Genomic DNA, 19,616 nt, shown 5'->3' on the forward strand with positions numbered 1-19,616 from the left:
AGTAACAACAGGGGCAAAAAGAGACAGCGTTGCTTGACACCTGAATCCACGACAAACGACATGGTGAATCCCTTCATAAATTCCACTTTGCTTAATTCAAATGAAATAATAGAATGATCTTGTTTAGGAAACCACAATAAAGACCAATTTTTGCAAAGGCTTTCCCGATGACCATTAATGCATTATCAAAAGCCTTTTCATAATCTATAAAATTGTTGAGTATATTGCAAGTAAGATCTTGTGTACCGTTCTCTTTTTTGCCCAACAGTTTTGCAGCGTTTGCTAGTTGTTTTGTAAACAGCCTCTTCTTTTTAAGTGTCCGGAAATATCTATTCTGTCTCATATTGTTCCAGATCTCTTTTACAAAAGTTCTTGTTGGAGTGTATATGCTGAAGTTTGAAATCTTTTCTGCAAATTGAACAGAAGTTGTGATTTCTAGTTTCATATCTTAAGTGGCTCGCACGTCTTAAGTGGCTCGTACCAGTTAGCGACAAGATGGTAGTCGTTTTCTACATCTTCTTCCCTGTAAGACGTAGTGTCTAGAATTGTTCTTCATTGCTTCGTATTGATTGTGATGCCCGTCAAAGTCACTGACTTTGTAGAGCATTTTCCGTACTCTTTTATGCCTAACAGTGTTGCTGAACAGCGTTTGCTGGTTGTTTTGTAGACAGCCTCGTCTTTTTATGTGTCCTGAGGTATCTATTCCGTGTTATACTGTTCCAGATCTTTCAACAAACGTTCTTGTTAGATTGGAGTATGCTAAAGTTTGAAATCTTTTCTGCAAATTGAACAGAAGTTGTGATTTTTAGTTTCACCTCTAAAGTGATTCGCAGCTAGTATTTCTGTTCACATGAATGAGTGATAGGTGCTTATTTTGCGCATTTACAAAGCTCAATGCGCTTTACAGTTAGAATTTTATTGGATGAGACCGGGCATCAGCATATCAGGCGTCTTTGGCAGCCGCTATACGTCCATGTATATGATCTCATCACACCACACAACCCATAGAATAGAAACAGACCACAACACCGGGAACTCCGTGCCCTACTCTTTACGATAAGTGTGTGGGTTCTTTAACGCCCCCTGCTGATTGTAACACTGAAGATGCAGGAGACGGGGCCTACGGTTTATCGTCCTTATCCGAGAAGACTAGAACGCCTAACCATTTGCAGATGTAATTACAATTATTTTAAGACATGATGTTCAGGTGTTATGAGAATCCATATCTGAACGAACGAACGAACGACCGACCGACCGATTGATCGAACGAAAGAGCAAACGACAGCAATAAATAGATTGCTTATTCAACGGATGTTGGGGTACCTTATTACATGAAATTTTCGCGACACGTTAATTTCGCGATTCCAAAAAAATCGCGAAATTAAAGTGTCGCGAACATAACGTGACGCGAAAATTAGGTGACTCACATTATGTCAATAATCAAGAAGAAATAAGTTGAGTACCACTGAAGGAACGAATTATCAATCTAAATGGATGTTGTCGTCAATGGACTCAAGAACAATAACTCACGTACAAGCATGACCTATTTGTAGACATTGCGAGAACTGCTCTGTTGTTGCTACTGCCGAGATTTTGTCCCGCCCTTGCGTTTTTTTAATTTTGATGTTATTTTTCCTTTGAAGTCGTTTTATTTAAAATAATATTGCCAATGAAATGTAAATTGTGTCTTACTCAAAAACGCGAAATTAAAGTGATTCAAGATACAAAATTTTCGCAAAATCGCGAAATTTAAGTGTCGCGAAATATGCGCACTTCAAAATCGCGAAATTAACGTGTCGCGAAAATTTCATGTAATGAGGTACTAGATACAAAAATGTTATCTCTTCTAAAATGTATAATTATATAATCTCATTTATAACATGGCTCGCGGAATAATTGTATTAAAATTAGCGTAGTGTTGATAGAAGTCCAAGAAAATTCCGTAAAATTTTAAAAGGTTCTTCTGTCTGAAGCCTGCAGACAGTCTAAGGCGCCGGTAGCGAGGATTTTGTGAAAAGTCCGGCTGCAACGCATGCAGGCTATTCTGTCTGTTGCCGAACTGGGATTTCGATATCCCGTCGGCACACATACAAAACACTTAAAACCCTCACATGAACCGGCTACGGTGGAATTCTCGGCAAAAGAGTTTCTCGATAAGACTGGAATTTTTTTGTCTCGAAAGAAAGGTGAACTATTTTGTTCCAATTTCAAATCGGCAATGTCGAGTCATGCGCGCCACCCAACCCATAAAACACATAAACGGCATAAGCGTCATTCGTTAGTATTATGGGCTTGCCTTGGTGAAATTTTCAATTTCCACTTTGATTTTGTCTGGAATTAGTTAGCTCTTTTACAAATAAAGAAATTAGCGATATTTTTTGTTTGCTTCAATTTAGCGATAAATGTAGACTATTTCTTAAGCCGACTAAGAAAACCACTATTTCACTAGACAGGAAGAAAAAAAGACTGTTATACGACCTAAATTAAAAAACAAACAAACAAACAAAACTGTATATATAGCAAACAGTAGAGTGGTATTTGACATGTTATTTCGTAACCAAACCAAATCCAAAGGGAGAATTATTTGGCCACAAGGAAAGATAATTAAATGCACACTCATAGAACTATGGTTTTTCCAGAACACTATTTTCTTTGTAAAATCTCTCGACTGGTTTCTCATTTTAAGGCAAAGGACACTGTCACAATAAACATTGTCAGCTTTCGAGAACGTTTTGGAAACTGAACTGATAGCTGTGTGGCTGTGTGATACCGTAACATTACGACAGGACGAAGCATGTTATAAAAACTGTAACAACAACAATAATTTAATAAAACTTTAGACATAGCATAGACTACTAATTATTAAATTAACAGGACTGTTGATAGTGCCTACTAAATGATTGATTCTCTACGTAGGAGCAAATTGTTGGAATAAATGTCATCAACAGGACGTTATAATGTGTCTGTATCTGAAGAATATCTCTGACATTATGTAACACAAGAGGGTCGCGTAATTGACAAATCGGTCTTTCGTTCAAACTCATCTCCTTGTTATCACAATAGACAAATGGTAAGATTCTTGTGTTATGCATGGGTTTTATACCAATGTACTGCATGTAAAGTCCAACACAAGCGTCTTCAACTGGAATAATAGGAACTTGGCGAGATGCTGTTAAAAGTTTTGGTAAAAGGCTTGCGCTGAAGACGTATCCTCCACCTGAGGCATAAGGAGGATACTTATGTTTATTCATGTCCATAACAGATACGTAATAACGATGATTTTTATCTCTCACAACTTCCATGTCCCTCTGAATATTACCCGCATATAACGGCTTTGATCCATTGGCCACGTGATAATCCTGAAGCCACTGAACAAGTGATAGAACATTCACGTAACAGTCTTCATCAGTTTTGAGAATATACTTTGGTCGACAATGTCGCCATGACCACTGGAACCCCAGTAACGTCTTGAGAGACAGATTACGGTACGTATCGAGAAAATCTCCAATGACAATGTCTTTGTGAATTTGCGCCTCTTGCCTCAGGAGGTTGTTAAGCTTGGAATTGTTGGTTTGACCAACAAGAAACACAGTCTTCCATGATCTGAAAAGAAGAAGAAGCGAGATCAGTAAATACATCAACACCGCGGATACATCATACTTACTTATCACCCTTAGTAGGAGACTTGTGCAACGCAGTAAGAGTCTCAGACGGGCTTATAAGTATGGATGTTCATATCCAACAGGTTACAAGTGGAATAATCTGTTATTACAAGCCTGAAAGTCTCCAAACATCGATAAAAACCAATTATTTTAGACTGGTAAATTACACTACCAGTGGAGGAGTGGGTGGGTGGTGGAGGAGCATAAACAGGGATTTGAGGTTTGCGCGACGACATTTTTATTTCCAGAAAGCCGGATGAACCAAAATTCTTTAAAAACCGATTTCATCATTTCAATTAACACCCACGTTCACGTCCAAACTTGATCAGTGCCACTCAACGGTTGTGTGAGTTTGTATTTTTTAAGCTCAGTCCAGCTTCATGCAGTGATGTACTTTCGTGTCTTCTTAAATTTACTTTAATTGAGTTTAATTTGGTAAGTTTAAGTAAGTAGTGAGTATGAAGCAACGACGGTCAAAGAATTTTAAAAGTAGATGGAAGTCTTCTAACAGTTCGCACGTAATTGACGTACTGAACAAAAAATCATAAAAATCATGTAGTTACCTCTCCGGACTCGTCCAACTTCCTTGATTTATTGGATTATCTTCACGACCCCATGATAATCTTATGGACTCCCTGTCCATAAAGTTAGCAGGGCTTGAATGAACCATAATTAACAGAAATGGAGCCGGAAGACAACGAGGCATAGTAAAGCGATTGACAAGTTTCTGTTCTTGCTGATGTCCGCCCTGCAGATTCTCAAGGTCGTACTGCTTAGCGACAGTTTCTGAAGAAGCCATGTACCTTTGTACGAGTTCTTTCAAGTCCAGATTCAATACCTCCAAGTAGCTTAAACTCGGTCCTGCACTCTTGACATCGGAATCAACTTGAATACTGGCGATCTGTCTTCGAAGTACGCTTGATGATGAACGTCGCAACGTGTAAAGTTCAAGGTTCCCTTTTATGTCGGCAAGGAACATGAGGTACACAAGATTTAAAAGTCCAGTAAGAGATGCGAGCATCAAAAGATGCCTTATTGTGCAATACCTGTTCATCGTGTTTCCCATGCGGAGCAAACTGTCTGTGTACGAAACACAACAATATTTTAGTATTAACTCGGTTTATTTTTTACAAAAAACGTTTGTTATCAACCTTGGCAACGTTTTGGTTTCTCTATTTGCTGACGAGCGCGGAAGTGGATAGTGATATTTTTCATGCAGCAGGTGCCCGTCCTGAACTGCCAGAGACATGCAGAGGGGGATCAGTTTGTTTTTCAAATAAAGTCACTGATGTTTGCAGCAATTGGATTTGCTTTTCTGCAAGCGTGCAATAGAGAGAAAAAAGGAAAAATGATACTTTCCCACGAATTTTGTCGTTAATAGATGGCTTATTATTAGGCTTTGGCGCTTTTTTGCCCGAGAAACTTCGGTAATCTTCGGCAGTGCACATTCCATACATGTCTCAAGTACTTCACATAACAACCGGCCACTCAAAACAAACCAACAACCGGGTATAATCGAAAGGCCGGCGGAAAGACCTCTGTTTTCAGCTCGCTAGACCTAGGCGATGGGATGAGACAATTTCGATATCATCCCGGCACGGCGCATAATATGAAGCCTCGATGAATTCCTTCGGATACTGAGTAGAGCTTTACCATGGAGATAAATAGACATCGATAAATAGGAAGTTGGTTGAGCCGGTAGCAATTTTCTTCTCATTTAAGAATCTATATCAGAACTCACGCAAAACAACAATCCTTATAGGGCTAGTGTTTAAGAGGCAGGAGACATGCAAAAACATTACGATTGGATGAAGTCACAGGAATGCTTTCGGTATACTAGTAGAAAAATAAATCGGCTTAAAATATTATATTATTTTTTAAGTTCATCGTTATAACAAAAGGCATGACATCACGGTCAGGTTGACAAAATTTACTGGAGTCATCTGCAATATCAGTAAATGTTTAACATGGCCCATAACTAAAACTATACACGTCCGTTAAGGCTGGTCATGCTATTATTAAACCTTCGTTTTTGTCTGCTGATATACAAACATATCAAGCTCAAACTTGTCGAGCCGCAAGGTGTTTGTAAGAAATCGATACATGCATTTGAATTGCCAATAACACTCCTTACTGAATAGAGTTTCTGAATTTGTAAAACATAAAGGTAAAAGCTTACTCTTGATGGCAGATAACTGAAGCGGGAACCATCAGACTTGCTTTCACTGAGTTCACTGCGCGGACAACTGACAATGAAGGTCAGGTCACAGTCAAGTTTGTGTTAAATCTTTGGGATTCATAAATAATCTTTCCCATCAGTAAAAGAATGAAAGGAAATTGGGTTGTCGGAAGCTGTCCGGAAAAACACAATGTAAAACAATGTTTTGACGGCGAGACATAGACTTATAACAAAGATGGACAATTACCAAACGACTCTAGAACGAATGTTGTGGTTTTGTACACGTTATCATGTATAACCAGCGAGAATCTTCAACAGTTTACGGAACTACTGAAAATAGTGTTCTTTCACGGTCAGATCGATTTTTTACGTCTTTTTCTTAAACAGTTTAAATCCATGCGAATTAGTTGGAGCATTGACTCCAAACAAGAGAAATCTGTAAAAATTTCGTTTTAAAATGTTATTTGGACAAATTAAGTTGAAATACTGGAAAAGAAGGGTGCTGTTTGCTGTACGGCCTGATCGATTCATAAAACGACGAAATGAAACAAATGGCTCAAGGAGCAATATTTTGGTCTATCTACGGTTTCTCTTAGTCAAAAACGTGCATTTTGATCCATGATTCTAGTAGTCGAGAATTACTTTCACAAGAATGTTGGCTATGTACATTACGTTCTGATTGACAAGAGGGCTCTATCTTTTGAATTTTCGATGTGATTCCATTACTTAAAGGAAGGTTAAAAAAATTATGAGGAAAAATTTGGCGTCTGGTCTGACAATTTCCTGTTTACTGCAATTGACTTAAAGCGACAAGTCTGGATAAGAAGCTTACTCCAGTCCAGTTCAAGAAAAAAAACTGATTAAAATAGTTGTAAGCTTTATTCTTACTGCTATAAAGATAGTGGTATATATCGCCTAAACTGATCTCTTATGGTTCTGATCTCATAATTTTTTAAGTTGCCTTTTTACTTAAAACGCCTCAAGTTTCCATCCGTTTTGCCGACTGCGAATTACATATTAAGAAAGAGGCGTGATGCTTCCCGTTTTTGATGACTAACAAGATCGGAATTTGCGTTACGAGACAGGTCAAATGTTTAGGTGCAAAAAGATTTTTAATGCTTCAGAACCAAAATAAAGACACATCACTTCACTAAATTTCGGGAAAAAATAAATTTCCCCACACATATCGGATATGTCATTGTGTTCCTGAGATATTAAACTTTTAAACTTGGTCAAACTGTTGCATAAGTTTTCTTCTTTTTCGATTTAACGTTTTCTGCACGATATTCCCAGGGTCTTCTTAGAGTGCACGAGAAAACAAATGAGATCATAAGGAGTGTATTTTAAGACTGTTTTTGTTCCGACTGGTTAATGAACCCCATAAAGGGTCATTGACATGAAATCCCAATCGGTTTTAGACCGTTTTAGTTTAAGCCATGACGTCAATTTTTAAGTCACAGTTAAATGTCAAGGTGGAATCCTGAAATACCGGACAGTGGAATTTTGGTATTTGGAATGGTGAAACTGGAAAAAACCACGCCTGTCATTCAACTACGCTAGGGCTGTTCATTTACAGAGTCTTGTCTCCATACTAGCCCTCGTTGACTCATCTTTTATTTTTTTTTTTATGCGTTTTCCTCAGGGAGAGCGGAAAGAGGACACTGAAAAAAAAAAAAAAAAATGACAATAAAAACAGGCGAACGTCATCTTCCTAGCCTGAAATGTGGGATGAAATGCTCTAAAACTATTCAGGGTAAGGTACCAGACTCGCTTTTTAGGCGTGGTTCAGGTTGCATCGGAATTTTGACTCGGACAAGATTGTTTTCCAACACGTTATGTATTCCTGGTTCTATCCTAGGCTCATTTGGCATCCAAAATCAGCGTAAGTGAACCACTAAACTAGATAAAGGTTATGTAAGATTCCTCGATAGTCACAAATGTAAGAATTTGACGTTTAACACCCTAAAATCAATGCACTTGCACCAAAACACCATTTCAACCCTTAAACTGATGTAAAACGAGCGTCGTCGTAAGTATCATAGTGGGAACCCCCCCCCCCCCCTCCGGGGAAGAAATGAACGAAAATCATGTTTAGTAAAATTTCATGTCCTTAAACGACTTTGTTTTGGTGACAACGTTTACAAACTTGTAGTTTCACGCTGTTTTAAACTTTTAAGATATGATACAGAATTAAAGCGATACTAAAGTGTTCCAACTGTGAAACAAAATTGTTGACCGCCATGTTGGTGTACGTACTGAGTAAAGTGTCGCCAGGACACATAAGTGCTGTCATTAGTGTTCTATTAAAAAGAATATCAACTTAGTAAAAATAAAACTATAAAATGAACGTGTGAACTTGTTTTGTATGTTTTTACCTACTCTAACGCCTCTGAATGTTTTGGTATTGTCCATGATGAAAGCAAACAGAATTGAATAATAACAACACCAGTGAAATAATTAAGCGATCAATGTTCCTGGCGAAAGGCATGACAGCAGTCCACCGACTGAGTTGTGTAAACTTCATGAATTACCACATGATCATGAATTCACTAGAATAATTTCAGATCACGAAAAACTAAACTTAAACGCTTTAAAGGCACATACCTTACACGCCTGTGAAAGTCACTAAACTGTGTTAGTCGAAGGGTAAATTCAGTGACCTGTACCAGTTCGGACTATACAGACAGCAGGTTGCTGTTTGTCCAAAAAACTAGTCAATTATAACTATGTTTTTCTCCTATTCTCGAGATTATCTACAAAAAGGTATACTTCTTTGCGCGGTGCAAAGCTTTCTATTGTAACCTCACACAGCTTAAGTTGGCAAAACATTGCGAGCAAGGAACTGAGCAGGGTCAAACCAAAACAAAACCCGCAGCAGCTGACTAAACAAAGCAAACGAACAGTACATGGCGGCACACCTTACAGCGGCAAAATTTGTTTGCGATTTTCTGGCTTTTAAAACTTCGTCATTTTTAGAATAGTTTTTAAAACGATAGAATCAGCTTTTATTAGCAGACAAATACTCATGATGAGCAACTTCCGTAAAAAATGGAAGGACAAATTTCGTGGGAAATGTTCTGAAGCTGAACAACATTTACATACCAGCTGGAAGTGATTGATCCGTTTTTTGACAATATTTTTTTCAGCCAGTCACAGCTTTGGAACCCTGTGGTTAAATCGTAAACAACCGATTTGAGAATTTAGCAGTTAATTAAAAGCAGTCGACCGTTCAGAGAAATGGTGATTAGTCAGCAACTTAACCATGTAAACAATTCTCAGTGCCAAGAATTGCATGATTTCGTTTTCGTTCAAGGACAACTTGGACTCATGAAGTCCATTCAGCTTTCATTTTCTGTTGGTTGTTCAGGTGGATAGAGTAATGCACGCACGAACTTTAGAATAACATTTATAGTGGGAGTGGCAGCCTTTATAAGAGGGAAGTTTGATTTATCCTGCTGATGACAAGGTTGAAAGGTGCCACCAGTAAAATTTCAGCTCTTGTCGAGCGAATTTTAAAAAGGTGCTAAACGAGAGACGTTTATCGCAGAATATAAAAAAATAAACGGCCCCGGAGGCGAAATGCAAATGAAGCAACTTTTTTTTTGTACATCGGCACCCTGCAACTGCATATTGAATCTCTTAACAACGTGAACTTAGTAAATTTATACCGTTGCAGCCATTCGGGAAGCTGACGTTTTGAAAGTTAGCACGTCGACGGAGCAACACAGCCGAGGGCTAACGATCGAAACGTCAGCTTTCCGTTTCCAAACCGCTATGGCGGTTTTGGTTTATCAACTTCACTGAAGTTAATAAACTGTTTCTTTATAAATAATCGCTTTTTTACCGTATATCGTACCGTAGTGTTGAGAACCTTACTGCAGAAACTGTTCAAAGGTGAGAAATATTAACATTACATTTAGGAGAGCCATTATGTTTTGAAAAGTCCTCGAGTTCAGTATTGAGTTTCACAAATTGTTTGGAGGGTACCCACAAAAATTAAAACTTCTTTTGGAGGGACGGCTATTTTTGGATTTATGCATTTGGCGCATTAGTGTTCTACCTAAAACTTCGCGGAGAAAAACGGCGTAAACAAAATCATTTCGGCAAGGTCGACTTGTTTCGTTACGGTCAATATACCCGTCTAAAGATAATACGAGCATCTTGCATATCTCAAGCTAAGTTCATTTGATGAGCTCTTATTTAATATTGAACACCGAGATTGAATCTTTCTGTGGGGCAACATCAAATAGAATGCCCCAATAAATGATTAGCAATATAATACATGAAGTTCAAAACTGATAAACGTTTAGGATGACAATTTAGTAGGTGGTATGTTTTTTTATGGTTCGTAACTGTCTTTTGCAGATCGTACCCAACACAAAAAGTTGACAAGAAGATACGAAACTCTATTGTTACTTAAATGTTGCCTTGCGTTCTTCTATACGATAAATTACAGGCTTACAATGAAAGTGAAATTTCGGAAAACATGGGTAAAAAAGTTCTAAAGAGCCGTCAACTGATAAAAATAAGCGCGAAGTTGAATACTAACCAGCAATCTTTAGTCCGTGGTAACAGGACTGTGGTAGTAACTCTAGCAGGCAAGTAATCGTATTCATTTCAATGCAGTATGTTTTTCTGATTAAAGCACGTGTCCGTAAAACAAACGATTTAACGCATCTGGAAAAACACGTGGCTTACCAACCGTCACAGGTGTGCCAATGTCAGAGAAACGTGTAGTTTTATGTCAAAGTTATCCATCGTTGTTCTAGTTGTCACTCAGTTTGCCATGCTTCATAGCACATCTTTGTCTTACGCGCTCCTGATTAAGCCATTGTTTGATCGTGCATTTGAAGGCTTTGTGTCATAGGAGTGAGTGTGATTGTTCGCTGAACAAAGGTCTCTCTGCATCATATAGCTCAAGCTCTTACAAGTCTATTAAGCATGCGGTTTCAAAGTGGTAAACAAACTGCGGAAAACAGCGAGCGAGCACGTTTTGAATTCAGGCCAATGAAAAAGAAAGTGTGCTTCTACTGAGGAAAACATTACAAGTATACTATTAAACTTACTTAAACGTTACAATTAATAGAAAGTTTAGCTTCCAGTTACAGCTTCTCAAGTTCATCAGAAAGCTTGTTTTCTTTTCTTTTTTTCAAAGATAACAACATTTTACTTGAGAAATATTTCAAGTCAGGCTTTCAAAGCAAAACCCACAGAATCCGCTTGTGAGCGGGTTCCTTTGCTCGGTACATGGTGCTTAAAGCAGGATTTGCGATTATCGTTATAAATTGAGTATCATTAAGCGCCACACTAATTTGTTATCACCAATAGTCCGGATGGTAGCTGCTGCACTGAGAACTTAATACAAATATGGAACGATAAGTGACTTTGCTTTCGAATAAATGACTGGCAAATTAACTTAAAATTGTGATCTGAGAGATATTAACGGGCCGGCGCTCTTTCCACGTATTTATGGATCAAACAAGCGGAAGAACTCAAAGCAGTTTGATTACATTATTGTGAGAAAATTTGAAGTTAACACTGAGCATACCTGATAAGACGCCGTCAAAACGTTTCATCTGGTCTGATCTCCTCAGGAATGAAGGAATAAAGATTTTCACAAAAACTCGAACGCTGCTCGATCAATGTCAACTCGCCTGGAACCACACTGTCTCTGTCACTTGTTAGGCACCGATTATCGCTCCAAATAGGGCCATCGATGCTAATTAAAACGCGCTAGTCAAAATGTAGAGTTGTCAGAGTTTCTATTCGTACGCACCGGGTTTAAGAGCTCGTTGATCTCACAATCACTGAGTCGAAAGATCGTGTTGCATATATACTTAGGAATTCAAAGTGGGAGAAAAATTAGTATCGTCTAATCGGACCTGCCAAAACATGCCGTTTATTTTGAAAATAAGCAAACAGTTAATAGGCTTTTAGGAAATACCTTGAGACCATGTAGAACAAAGAAAGTTCCGTATTTGCGATAAATATACGCCGCAAATTACCATCACAAAAAATCATGACGTTTGTCGTGACAGCCGATAGTCGACACAAAGTCGGCAGATTCAGATAAACAAGCTGACAATTCAGAATAGCAGTCTTATATCGCTGACTAGCACCTTTATCGGTCACTCGGATACTAGCTCTTAAAAGCAATTATTGTGCCAAAATAGACTATTCTGAGCGTCAAAATTAGTCATTCAAAGGCATTACTTGCATGAAGAACAATATCGCACGCGAATATCCATGCATATTGGCTCGTACCAAATTTGCGTGATCAGTATTTTACTGCTAACAATATGAACAGTAAAGCAACTAAACATTGAAGCACTTGAAAATAGGTCAAAGTATTTGTCATCAGTGGAATTTGAAACATTTTACCAAGAACTTCGGGAATGTGCCCGCTCATTTTAAGCATTGAAATCTTGCTCAACTTTGTTTGTCTATGTGGTAATTTTCCAAACTGTTTGAAATATCTATAATTCCTAACCATTATGTTATTGCCAAGAAATCTGGGAAACGATGTGTGTGATTAACAAGACGAGGTATACTTGGCACCCTCATATTAAGGACGCAAGTTTTGCTGATTTCAAGATTCCTACCTAACTAATTGTCTTCAATAGGTTGCAGGGCAGTATTAAACAACTAGAGGGTATTCACTGAAAAACTGTTAGGTACATAAGAAAAATGGAATTTTTTATCCAAAGTGCATTCCATGAAGATAACATGTAACTTAATGATGTTGGCAGTAAATAACCTCACGGACCGCGTGCGTCAGAGTTAAGGTCTGTTAATTAAAATGAAAGTGGAAAGATTAGTTGTTAAAACCGGAGAAAACAAAGTTGCGGTTTGTTTTTTAAAGGATTTTAATTAACTACAAAGGACAAGTAAACAAGATCTTTGCAAACAATACCCAGAGAATAATAACTCAGTTGCAGGTTTTTCAATTCCGGCGCTAATAACAATGTTGCCAAATTATCACACGTCATTGTTGCAAATTAAATGAGGAAACGAAATAAAGAGAAAAAATAAAAGATTTCGGTAACTTACCGCGTGGACCATTTTCGATGACTAGATCATCATATTCCGCGAGCCAATATATTAAATATACTCAACTGAAACTTTTGCACAAATCTAGAAATGGGAACTATCTAGAACTTTTTCGTAAGTTAGGATTATAAAAAGAGAATCCATGCACTACCTGGGTAGTGAATTATACTTAATCACAAAAAATTCAATTTAAACTACCTCAAGTGTATTTAAATAACCCATGCAGTGAACACTTACGCTAGATTTATGTCTGAGCCTTTAATCTAATATTTTAAAATGAACATTCTGTTTTTTAAATAATTTTAGCTTCATTATTGTTCTTCACACACAAGCAAAAAGACTGAAAAAAACCCAACTTTCTCTAGGAAGCACCGGCAAATTCTTGTGACCAGCGACAGAATTGGCACAAATTGAAAAATTCCTCAGGAGTTCAGAGGTACAATAAGTGATGAATAGTTCAGAAGATAGAATAAATTAATGACTGAGCCTTAAATCTGCTAGTTTTAAATGAGTTTTCCATTCTACAAGCCATTTATCTAGTGCTTTAGTCACAATAACTGACAACATTAAGAAGTTTTACTTACTCCCAGCCACTTTATGAATTGCTAGCAAGCTTCTTCAACCCAGCAACAGACGTGTTGCAAATTGAAACATTTTCAGGAATTCATAGGTATAAGTGTGAATGGTTGTCGTATTATATTCATGTCTGAACCTTTAATCTGTTATTTTAAAAATGGGCACGGCAGTCATTCTGTTCTGCAAATCATTTTATTTGTTCTTTATTCACAGGGGCTACACTGTTGAACCCTTTCACCTCCATCCCTCTCTAGTGAGCACCGGCAAGCTTCTTCAGCCCAGAGACAAACTTGGTTCGAATTGGAAAAATTCCTCAGGAAATTTGGGGAACAATGAGAGTGATAAATAGTTCAGGAGAGGGCGAAACAAATAATGACTAAGCCTTTAATCTTCTAGTTTTAAATGAAATGTCTCCTCCGCAAATCATTTAACGACAAGGTAGTTCTTCACAAATCTCCTACAGCATGAAACCGTTTTACTCCCAACACCATTTAGGAACCACCGGCAAGCTTCGTTATGCCTGAGTGTACTGTTGTATACCAATTTTTTTTTAGGAATTCAGAGTACAATACACGATGATCAACAGTTAAGGAGAGAGTATTAATGTCTGAGCCTTTAATCTGATCTTTTTAGATGGACATTCTCAGTTTCTCGAGATCATTTCGCTGGTTCTTTATGCACAATGAGCTATAAGATTGAACACGTGGTTTTACATCCTACCCTCTCTAGATTCTTTAGGAACTTAAACGGACTATAGTGTTCAATAACGACAACAACCGAGGAGATAGAATTATTTTCGATGACTGGCCTTATTTAGCAAGTTATTTTTTCAGACGTACTGGAATTATTTAGGGGTCTTGAACGACTGATGATATCGATCTTCAGCAATAAAAACACGTACAATACAATTCGATAATGCTAAGCAGGCAAGGGGTTGGCACAAGCAGAAATCTTTAATCCCCTCCCATACCGAAAAACAAACAAACACAAATAAACGAAAACAAACAGACAGGCACAGACAAGCTCAGACCTAGAAACGTGCTTTGTTCAAAAGCTATGACAAACTACGATATCCTATTCAAGTCAGAAAAACAAACGGTTTTTTTATTCGTATCAATTTTTATTTCTCTGTCTTCATTGGTTTGTCGGTTTAGACTCCAGAGTTAAGAACAACTGAATTATTCCGCTGATCGTGAACAGCAAGACCTGAGTGTAAAAAAAGAATAAACAGTTACAAATGATTCATAAAAGGTGGTCATATTCGATCAGAAATGTAATTCTTTCAGCATGTTCAGAAGTAAGACTAAGGAAAGGGGCCGTTAATGATTAGAATTGCAACTTTTTCTTTGGACCACAGTTTTTTCTCATGCTATAGCTTGGCTGGAGAAATTTAGTTTTCAATCTGAATGGAGAATTGCATGTCACCCTGTAACCGACATTATCGATCCTAAGTACAGGTATACATATCGGGAACTCATTTTTAATAATATGTAATAAAATATTTACAACGTGAGTATGAGTCTGCCAAGAAAACGTCCCATTGATGGTTTTATACAAAAAGAACCAAAAGATATTGAACTCATTTAAAGCGCCTATGAAGTAAAAAATACTTTTGCGTTTTTTTGTAGCTTATTATGTCTACTTTTCGAAAAGCCAAAAAAATAATAATGTCAGAGAGAAAGAAATCGGATTTTTTGCCGCCTAAAGTGGCCCTGGTTTGGCAAATTAGTGGGGCCGGAGACTGGGAACGAGTTAGCGATCTGTGACGTAGGAAATTGTTCCACTGATTTGTTTACCCCATATTGCTTCTTATCGCTTCCATTGCTGTGCGGGTTCCCGCTCGAGTTTTACTCCAAATAATAAGTTTTTTATCTCGATTTAAATATAAGACAGCGATAATTTATTGTTTCTTCGAATGTAATTTCGATAGCAAGAATCGGAGAGGATCGATTCCGGTAAAACAGAAGTTGTTGGGACTGAAGGTTCACTCGATCGAGCGACGAAAAGATTGCGCGGCAGTAGACGGGTCTTTTCCCGCAATGTTTATTACGTGCAACTGGTCTGGGAAGAAAAGCTATCTAAAATGCTTAAGTCGCCGAGACGATTAACCAGAAGCCAGTAAGTATTTTATGACGGTCTATCAGCGTCTTCCTTCGTTACTGTCGTATTTATTCTTGTTTTTAATATTTCATGTTCAATCTGGTGATCCGACAGAACACGTTTATGAACGAAGAATATCCAATACAATTAATCCATGTAACTCTTCAAATGTAAAAAAGCAAATAATAAATTTGCTTTGGGTGGCTGTATGGTTTGATGATTTTAAAAATTCCAATGCAATAAATACAAATTTATTTATTGACTGTGTGTACATAAATGATTCTATCCCATGCGATCAGATTAATAAAAGGGTTGAAAATTTCTTATTCAGTTCCTCCAGTTCATGATGGGTTCCCAATAAAACTGTCATTTTTTGTTGAACTTTTTAGCTGCAGTATGGTTATAAACCTGGCGTGTATTTAATAATCTGATACCTGTATATATGTTTCTGCATGGTAGAGTGCACATTTACAATAGTCACTAAAATTTTGAGAACTTATGAACTTAAAAAGATCCCTGGTAATTTTATACTTTGTTCTTTAGAATCCCTATGGCAGACTCATATGAATGGCTTACCTATTAGATTTGTGGATACATGGGCTGGGATAGTTAAAGGCCCATTACCAGCTTATGTTTACATGTCAGATCATAACATTTGGTATAAATTCCTGCCTTTGGGGTTATGAAAGGGGTTGGCCCTCTTTGTAGAGGGTTTGAGGTTCTGCTACTTTATACTTGCAAAATTAATTACCAGAAAAAAAAAGGAAAAGGTAATAATAATAATATTTTATTATCACAGATGCTTGTTATTCTACCCACCTTACATTATGGCACTTGAAATCTTGCATTCGGAATGATATTTGGCACATTGTACTAAGAGGGTGATTATATGATTAAACACCACAATAAAATGTCATACCAGAGCATGTCATACCGGTGCAGGGTTACCCTGGTTACTGTACCGCTGCAAGATTTTCATCCCATTATAAAAATTTATTCCGGTGTGATGTAAACATGGAATATGACTGTTTGCTTCAAATATTTATATGTATTACAGACAGTATTAATTTTTCATCTCACACCAGGGATCATGTAAACACCCCCCTGACACTGCACTGCCACAATAAACATTTGTATTGGTATCCTTCTATGATGTAGTTTTTTAGTTTATTGTTCATGTGAACTTTAGCCTGCATAGCAAGCGTTCCCGTGCGAGCAAAGTGCTGCTATGTTTGGGGCGCGAACGAATATTCTGGCGAAGAGCGAAAGATTCTGGCCGTGCGAAAATTGTGGCGAGAGCAAAAAAGGGAAAAAAGGCTATGTGCACTTGAAAGTACCAGTCCATGAAAAAAAAAAAACAGAATGATTTTCTTTGTTTTTATAACTAAAACATCAAGTTGACAAGTATGATCAAAACTCACTTTGTTCAACTGGGAGACTGGGGTCTGGGTGACTAATAATAGAATGGAAACAATAATACTGTTTTGAGAGAGCCAGAAACTTGGATTTGGGAAACTAAAAAGTGAAAAATAGCAACATTTGACACATCAGCACATTCCAGGGGGACACCATGGCCTAACAGTTAGCATTTGGAACACCGGATCAAGTGGTCTGAGTTTGAGCCCTGAGTCTTGAGTCATTGCCTTAGGCTGTTGGGTGAGACACTTAAATCTCAGTGAGTGCCTCACGTAACCAAGGAGTATGAATGGTTACTTTAAAAATTATCAGGGAAATCCTAATATGCTGGGGGTTATTCCATCAACACTAAGTTGCTATACTTCAGTCTCACGATATGTGTGTTGTAAACTGATGGAAAATCAAATGAGAGTAACAAAGCTTTCACTTAAACAGGTATACAATCTGACCAGGGCCAGGGCCTACTTAATATTTACATTTACATGTGTTAGTATAGACTGCTTTCTTTAACAGCATGCATATCGTAAATATTTCAGATATATTCAGTTTCTTTTATATAATAATTCTTCTACAAGGCATTCGTGGATGTCAAGAATATAGTATATTCAGGTGCTGTAGTTTGCACTATAAACCAAAAATTAAAATGGCGCCCAGAAAGGAAGCAATAACTTCGATTTACCGGATAGCTTCATTAATCATAACACAGCCTATAAAACCAAACATTACTTGACTAAATAACTTGGGGCGCCTTTATTTACCGTTACATTTATTGTGATTCATTTTATACTTCATATATTCTCGCGCGAGTCGTCAGGTGTGCTTTGAGAAATCGAAACAAATCTACAAATGCCTAGTGCATAAATACAAAATTTAATGTGCTTTCCGATCGCGAGAGACAAGAGGAAAGTTTAACGAGCAGTGTTTCTTGTGGCAATAGCCACTTGGATTAGATACCTCTAGCTGGACATGGTTTCCACTGTCTGAATAAAATGCCGCCAACGCTTTATCGAAGACCATCGTTGCAGCTTTCGTCAAAATGTGCTAAAATGTGCTGGAGGCTGATTTGTGGGACATTGTCGCCGTGAATTCGCAAAAACCGACTCCAGTTCTGCCGCAAAGTTCAGTTTTTGTGTAGATAATGCATCGATACTCTCGCTGTACTTGTTTTGTCCCGGCAATTGGTTTTATTGAGGCCACCGACCACGCATTTGTTACCTCTTGCACTCTCCCTTCTCTTATCCGCCATTACGCTCGAGTCGTCTGAACAATTTCCTACGTCACGACCTTGTAATATGATCGTTTTGGCCGCGCGCGAAATGGCCCCACTTTTCAGACGTCAAATTCGAACTTTAGGCGGCAAAAACTCGGATTTTTCTCTCTTTAACACTATTCGCTTTTGGGCATTTCGAAAAGTACATATAACAAGCTACAAAAAAACGCAAAAATATTTTTTACTTCATAGGCACTTTAAAATAGCCGAGTCACCGTCGTGTTTCGAAATCATTGGCAATTTCTTGGTGATGAGGAGAGTGCGATTCAGTACCAAATGACATAAAACAAAGGATCCAAATGACAGTATATAAAGAATACTCAAACCAAATAGCTAACACCGAATTCATTTGATTCTCAGACCTCGTTATATTTTCCCCTTTTTGTCAAAAGATTCTCTAATTACCATTTGCGAATGCCAAAGTACCCATTCTTTATTTCTCGAAACGCCAATTTGACATGACACAAGTATTCTTTTCATGTGACTCAAAAGACACCAAGATGTAATACAAACAATAGAAATATTAGATCATTTTAGGCACTCACCTTCCTTCTCCAAATCAACAAAAGGAACAAGTTTTCTTGCAGTGGGTGTAGAGAAAAGCAATATTTCTGACATCTAAACAGCGGGGATGTATAAGCTCACAAGTCCGGGGTTTTAGATCCATGCAATCTATAAAGGACACCCAAAGCACTGTTGTTAGTTGAATTACTGTCGTGTTTCACTGAATGGGAACATTACTGCAATTATTGTACATTGTACACAGATGATACGGCTGTAATATCTAAAGTCTTCGCAATTTTTATAAAGCCTTCGCAGTAATTAGATTTTAACAAGCACCATTAATAACAATAAAACAGTGGCTGACCTCTAAAGTTCTGGGTGGGCTGAGTAGAAACAGAAAAGGCTTTACTCACCCAGCCAGAAACTGAATTGTAAGTAAGACAAGTCAGGCGGCTAACAAAAAATAGTGATATCGATGAGAGAATAAACTTTAAATATTAAAAAAACATATATATGTTACCTCCATATGTAATATCTGATTCTTCCTTTCCTGCGACCATGGCTGTGACTTGGTTCGACATGAACATCATTGTAAAAAGAAGAGCAAGAAAAAACTGCAATTTAAACATTCTGACTGAAATCAATTGCTAAGAAATAATTGACAATTGTATGTAAGTCTTCCAGTTAGCAAGTGTGGAATTACACTGTGATTTCTTTTTTATAGTTTCTTTCAGGTAATGTGAGAAATAAAATTTAATTTGTGGTTTCGAAGATAAGTAAGCCATGGTGCGGAAGACATGCCTGTGGCCTCTGCTCAGCTGTCTGCTTGAAATACCGAATAATAACGGAACCAGCAACT

At 37.6% G+C, this 19,616-nt stretch overlaps 1 protein-coding gene and 1 long non-coding RNA gene across 6 annotated transcripts; both read right to left on the reverse strand.

Annotated features, from left to right (window-relative positions):
* Positions 1–2,398: 2,398 nt before the first annotated feature.
* On the reverse strand, positions 2,399–11,729 carry LOC144653081 (UDP-GalNAc:beta-1,3-N-acetylgalactosaminyltransferase 1-like). 5 transcript variants are annotated; one of them, XM_078513000.1, is made up of 3 exons: positions 11,390–11,729; positions 4,226–4,742; positions 2,399–3,603 (listed from the first exon to the last, which is right to left on the reverse strand). In XM_078513000.1, the coding sequence occupies exons 1-3, from the start codon at positions 11,415–11,417 to the stop codon at positions 2,868–2,870; spliced, it is 1,281 nt and encodes a 426-aa protein (XP_078369126.1). In that variant the 5' UTR covers positions 11,418–11,729; the 3' UTR covers positions 2,399–2,867. The 5 variants fall into 5 exon arrangements, with proteins under 5 accessions (XP_078369126.1, XP_078369125.1, XP_078369129.1 ...); XM_078512999.1 differs by lacking the exon at positions 11,390–11,729 and adding an exon at positions 10,391–10,968; XM_078513003.1 differs by lacking the exon at positions 11,390–11,729 and adding an exon at positions 8,944–9,758.
* Positions 11,730–13,904: 2,175 nt separating this feature from the next.
* Positions 13,905–19,474, reverse strand: LOC144653101 (uncharacterized). Its single transcript, XR_013570670.1, has 3 exons — positions 19,278–19,474; positions 18,799–18,925; positions 13,905–14,673 (listed from the first exon to the last, which is right to left on the reverse strand). It is a non-coding gene; the product is annotated as an uncharacterized LOC144653101 (long non-coding RNA).
* Positions 19,475–19,616: the final 142 nt, after the last annotated feature.

This window comes from Oculina patagonica, chromosome 5 (genome assembly GCF_052425735.1).
Source record: "Oculina patagonica isolate OP01 chromosome 5, crgOcupat, whole genome shotgun sequence".
Classification (NCBI taxonomy): domain Eukaryota; kingdom Metazoa; phylum Cnidaria; class Anthozoa; order Scleractinia; family Oculinidae; genus Oculina; species Oculina patagonica.

Excerpts from the sequence above, each read along its gene's own strand:
- LOC144653081 (XM_078512999.1), bottom strand. The coding sequence starts at position 10,457 with ATGAATACGATTACTTGCCTGCTAGAGTTACTACCACAGTCCTGTTAC. Across the intron at positions 4,743-10,390 it reads CCACGGACTAAAGATTGCTG|ACAGTTTGCTCCGCATGGGA; the intron begins GTTAGTATTCAA and ends TTTCGTACACAG. Across the intron at positions 3,604-4,225 it reads AGTTGGACGAGTCCGGAGAG|ATCATGGAAGACTGTGTTTC; the intron begins GTAACTACATGA and ends TCTTCTTTTCAG.